Source organism: Mauremys mutica, chromosome 2 (genome assembly GCF_020497125.1).
Source record: "Mauremys mutica isolate MM-2020 ecotype Southern chromosome 2, ASM2049712v1, whole genome shotgun sequence".
NCBI classification, from domain to species: domain Eukaryota; kingdom Metazoa; phylum Chordata; order Testudines; family Geoemydidae; genus Mauremys; species Mauremys mutica.
In genome coordinates this window covers 203,341,672-203,347,459 of record NC_059073.1, presented here as the reverse complement: position 1 = coordinate 203,347,459, position 5,788 = coordinate 203,341,672, and the positions used below count along the sequence as shown (strand labels likewise).

General features: G+C 39.8%; 1 protein-coding gene across 1 annotated transcript; it reads left to right on the top strand.

Annotated features, from left to right (window-relative positions):
• The first annotated feature begins 383 nt into the window (after positions 1-383).
• Positions 384-4,074, top strand: LOC123365166 (probable G-protein coupled receptor 141). Its single transcript, XM_045007842.1, has 2 exons — positions 384-546; positions 2,107-4,074. The coding sequence occupies exon 2, from the start codon at positions 2,143-2,145 to the stop codon at positions 3,004-3,006; it is 864 nt and encodes a 287-aa protein (XP_044863777.1). The 5' UTR covers positions 384-546; positions 2,107-2,142; the 3' UTR covers positions 3,007-4,074.
• The last annotated feature ends 1,714 nt before the right edge of the window (positions 4,075-5,788 follow it).

Here is a 5,788-nt window from a genome sequence, read left to right as displayed (position 1 = left end):
AGATCACAAATAAACCAGATTGTCAAGACCCATAGGCATTTCCGATTCTGCACCTCTCTCTGCTCCAGGGTGACTTATAAGAGCCAAACTCCTTCCCAAAGTCTCCCTGCAACTGAGCCTTCTCAGACCTTTTATAGGCTCTCTCTCTCTCACAACTTCTCAGCTGAGTCTGATAATCAAAGAGGCGTGGCTGGTGCCACATCCCCTAGTCTTTAAAGGGACAGACTACCCTGCTACACCATCTAACTTGAAAAAGACTAGCCAAAAAGATTAGCCTAGCTTGGGCAGCTAGTACCTGTACCTCCCACAAGTTCACACAAAATGCTACTCTATGGCATTTTGGAAACTTTTAGTCCTTAGTGTGGGGTTAGGAAAGTAACACTAGTAGCTCCTTCCTGTAGGTGGGTGGACAAAGCAAGAGTATGCCTACAGGAAGGCTACTAATACATGTTGCTTTCTCTTTACGGTGAGATTGAACGCAACGTACCATGCAATGTATGAAATGGAGAAGGAAGAAAAGAAATCAGGATAATAACGCATTAAGAGGTAACATTGCTTCTTTGTATTTTAGTTACAAATTACAATAGATAGTGACAATATTATTCCTGAGTAATGCAATGATTTTTTGAAAAGCACTGAAACTGTAGGCATGCAATGCTATAATTATCCTGTTTGTAACAACACAAAAGTGTACCTGTACAAAGCTCCTATTGAAATATTAATCATATATACTGGACCATGATTAAGTTGAGAGTGAAAAGGCAGAGTTATTAATGTTTATTAAACATTCTTAGTCTTTTTTAGTGTACTGTATATCAAAGTTGTCAGTTCTGCAATTTGACTTGAAATTCTATCAGTTGTACATTTTTTACTATTTTAAAAAATTTAAAATGTATATTTAAAAGAAATGAAAGGAAAGTCTTTTTCTGAATCTGGACTGTAACTTATTCAATATAGTATTGAGAGTTTATCTGTCTATTACTTTCTGCATTTACAGAATGCTTTAACTAGGTTTTAGTAAAAGTTTGGAGTTTATCTGAAAGCATTTTAGGGATCCGCAAATGAAAAGTTTGAAACCACTGAGATAGGATATTGTATATGAGCAGGAATATGTTTAAGAACTGCTAGTTAAACTACATTATTGAAACCAAATTCCTGAACAATAGGAAGCTGAGCCCAATCTACTATTCTAATCTGTAAACCATTGTTATAAAGTCTATTTTACTTTAAGGCTCATATTTTTAAGAGGTGGGATTTCATGCAATACATACATGCACACAATTTATATGCAGTTACTGTACTTTGCACGTGTGCAAACTGAATAACTGCTTGAGAACAGGAAGTTGGGCATCCATCTACTTATTTGTGTGCATAACTGCAATAACTATAAACACACTGCATGCAAACATTTATATTTAGCATGTGCAAGCGGACCTATACCTTTTAGAAATTCGGTCCTAAAATAGTTCACAGCTATTTCCCACCTCCAAAAATAGAGGGGTGTAGGTAAAATTCTGTAGATAGAAGATTGAAAGGATAAGGTGATAGGATATGGAGTCATTTACTTCTAGCTTGCTGGCTCTAATTCAGCCTAGGAATCTAGTGACCGACAGCTGTTATCATCTTCTGGTTCTTCAGTAGCCTAAGTGAAATTAAAATGGTGGTCCACATCATGCACACAAACATGTTTATATATTCCAACAACAGTTTTCATCTTCAGACTTAATTTACATAATAACAGGGTTTTTGTTGTTATTTTTTAAAATGATGAACAGACACTATCTTGGCTATTCCAACTATTCACATATCTGGAGGGAAATAAGAAAAGAAAAAATGGATCTAAGTTCAGATACAAAGGGTTTGTACTTATGCAGCCAGTATAAAAATAACATGTGTGATCTAATGAGTACTATGTATCAGGACTATGTATTTTTATATTCATAAGATTATATACTTATGTAGAGCACACCATTTTCAAACACAATCCAGGAAACGTTATTTCATGAATTTGTGCCATTCTATAATTTAAAAAAACAAGAGTAGCCATAGAGAAAGCAAAGATTAAATGCAGATTTTAAAATGCATCTTCCATTGTTGTATTTTTAGGTAGCCTTGAAAAGAAAAGAAAAGAAAACTTCTAAGATGTTTAACACAAGCTCAGCACAACAGGATTCGTCACCCAATGGAACATTACCACAGAACTCGGAGAGACTGCATTTGATTTTGATAACACTATATAGTATCAATCTGGCAGGGGGCATTGCTGGAGTCATTATGATGGCCCGTCAACTGTTTCAAAGGAATATACAATCTGTGATGACCATCATTATCATCAATCTCATGGTGGTACATTCAATTCTCTTACTCAGCCTTCCTTTCCGCCTTACCTATTACATTTCATCTGAATGGAAATTTGGGTGGTTCACCTGCAAAATGATTAGTGCCATGATCTATGCCCACATGTACATCACCTTCATTTTCTATGTAGCTATTATTATAATACGCCTCTTGAGACTGGAATTTCAGCGATGGTACACTAAAACCTGGATTACTGCTGTCTGGTTTGTGGGAACTTTGGTTATCTTCCCTATTTTTTTGTCATATTATGGCACCTCTGAAAAGTATAACCATTCTAAATGCTTTCAGTTCCACAGAGATATTCAGGAGCAGGGTATGATGATAGCAAACTACTGCATGATTGGTATTATGGTGGCAACAATCTCTGTGCTCTCCATAATCCAATTAGTTATAATCTTTCAATTGGCAATGAAGTATTGGCCTGATATGAACTCACATGTGGAATTCAGGGCTCAGATCAAGAGTTTTTTTTTCATCTTGGTAATACTAGTCTGCTTTATACCTCATCATGTATTCAGAATATACTACATCCAGAATTTTCCCCTGGAGGATGACCATAACCTATTCCTATACAATGAAATTTTCTTAGCTTTCACAGCACTGTGCTGCTTGGATATGTTATGCTTCATAGCAGGAATAGCCCATTAAACTATGAACTACTGGTACAGCAAACCTTGATTTTGGCTCTTCTTGGAAATAAGAAAACTACTCAAGAGTTTACTGAGTTACAAGGACTACTGACTTTTCCCTATGAGGACAACATTATTTGGATTTCTATAATTTTCATTCTTTTGTAGCCCAAGGAGACAGAAGTTGTTGGTTCTCATTTTCTATCCTGAGGGTTGAAAAGCCATGATGCATAAGTATTCTTCTAATCTTTGAAGTTGCCTAAGTATATTGGCTTTGCAGCAACAGCAAATTTCACCAAGAATGCTCTTTGCTCATCTCTAGTGACTGCTAAGTAGTCAGCCCTTCTCATTTACTCAAGAGTTTCTCAGTGAAAATAGCTCACTTTACCCAATAAATCTGCTCTCAGAATTAGCTCACATTGAGGATGGTATATTAACATAGAACAACCTCTAACTGGCCAAAGGTTAGGAAGAATTTTTCTCCTGGAGCACATTATTGCAGAATTGTCCATTCTGAGGGTTTTATACCTTCCCCTGAAGCACTTGATACTAGAGACCAAAACCAAAAAGTTGCCTTTTTCCCTCATGTGCTTTGCAATAATGTTTTTGAATTAACAAGAAAATGAGCTATGTCCAAAGAGTGGGAAAATGGCACCAGAGGATTGGGAGTGAGGCTTAAATTAAATAGGTGAGTCCAACCCTCCTGTTCTTCTCCTCAGCACATCTATACCAACTTTTTATTTGTTGTGCCATCTTACTCTAACTCTGCTCTTACCTTCTTCATTTAAATCTGCTAATTGGTAATTTAAATACAGACAGAAAAGGTCAAGCTTTTCTCACATTTGCTCAGTGTCACTTCTACAGCAGGACGGCATCTACTGTGATACTTCTGGGGTTCTGACCATACGGACTGGAGCTGTAATTCAGTCTCAAGTGGTCTGGTTTTTCAAGAGAACAGTAACCCCGCCACAAGGGAAGTATTTTATCAGCCTCCAAAAAAAAAAGAAGTAAATCATCTCTCTTATAACTGTTTTTGCTTAATGTTCCTAAGTTGTATTGTTGATTCCACTGCTGGATGCTGTATTTCTGAGGTTCCCGATATAATTGAAAGTGATACTAGAATAATTTAAGTAAATGAAAATTGTTTCAATCAGCTCTATGTGAGTGTGTGCATGTGGGGGGTATATGTACAACCATTTGTTTCTACATAGGCTTCCTTCCTTCTCTCCCCTTACACTCCTATCATGTTCCTCGTCAGCCCCTTGTGACCCTGGGGATAGGGCATCAGTGGTTAATAGCCTTCAGTGGTTAATAATAGCACCTTCTCCTGGGGACTTCTGTCTTCTCTTCCCCCTCCCAGGGGTGCTGGAAAAATTTGTATAGCGGGGCTGCCGAGAGCCATTGAACCAAACTGTAAACCCTTTATATAATGGAAACCACTTCAAGCTGGGCGTGCAGCAGCACCCCATCACCCCTAGTTCCAGCACCTATGCCCCTTCCTCTCCCTCACTTATACATTTAAAATCAGTGACATGGTGACAAAGCATATAGTTGAGGCCTGCCTCTGATGATGCCCCTTTGCGGTATGGCCTTTCATCTCAGGCCCCACTCTGTCATTTTCCCCCCCTGGATCCGCCAGCTCTAGAACAGACTGTTCCCTACCCAGTTCTCTCCCAAGAGTGCCACAGCACATGCAGCAAGTCCCAGTCTTGTGTATTTTGGTTCTGCAGTTTGTTTGGTGGTCTTTGTCATCAGAATGCAACGGGATCTATATCTGAAGGAGCCAATCAGTGGCTGTGAGATGAGTAGGTTAAGCTTCAGCTACTGAATTCTTTTTTCCTCTGAATAGCAGCACCTGTTTGGACACAGGAAGAGGCTCTGTCTGCTTTTGAGAATCCCAAAGGAGTGACCTTGCCCTTAACCACCACCCCTGCCACACATCCAAAACATTCCCACCCATCCATTGAGGCCACTTACTCCCTATTTTTGAAAGTCGAATGTACATGCAGAGATCCCAATGCTCCTTTTTAACTGTCTATACCAGGGGTGGGCAAACTTTTTGGCCCGAGGGCCACATCTGGGAATAGAAATTGTATGGCAGGCTATGAATGCTCACAAAATGGGGGTTGGGGTGTGGGATGGGATAAGGGCTTTGGTTGGGGGTGTGGGATCCAGGGTGGGGCCAGAAATGAGGAGTTCAGGGTGCAGGAGCAGGCTCCGGGCTGGGACAGGGGGATGCGGGGGGGTGTTGAGGGCTCCTGCTGGGGGTGTGGGTTTTGGAGTGGGGCTGGGGAGGAGGAGTTTGGGATGCAGGAGTGTGCTCCAGGCTGAGACACCCCTGCCCACCCCTGGTCTATATGCTTCTATTTGTTTTTTTAAAACAGAGACAGACTGTGTTAAGGAATGGTAATTGCAAGGTCCATTCTTCTTTCAGTACCTTTCCACTTGTCCATGATCTTTAAAGACAATTGTCAAAGATACAGTAGGTTTACTAAGAGTCAGATTTTGCCACACTTACACTGAGTAGTCCCTTGTCAATAGGATTGCTCATGAAGTTAAGGGACTATCCAGTGCTTGTCAAGGTATAAGAATCTGGCCTTGAATAATCCTGTTGATTTCAGTGGGACTACTTCACGAGTAAACTATTACTCAGTGTGTGTGTGGGGGGGAAATCTGGCCCTAAATAATTCCCTTAATCCCCTAGGTTGCACATCATGCAGACAGGCTGATTTGTGGGTGCGTGTTTACATATTTTAAAGACTATTGAAGGCACCTGTAATATTTTTGTGACTATTATGTGA

Coding starts and splice junctions, on each gene's coding strand:
- LOC123365166 (XM_045007842.1), top strand. CDS start 2,143: ATGTTTAACACAAGCTCAGCACAACAGGATTCGTCACCCAATGGAACA.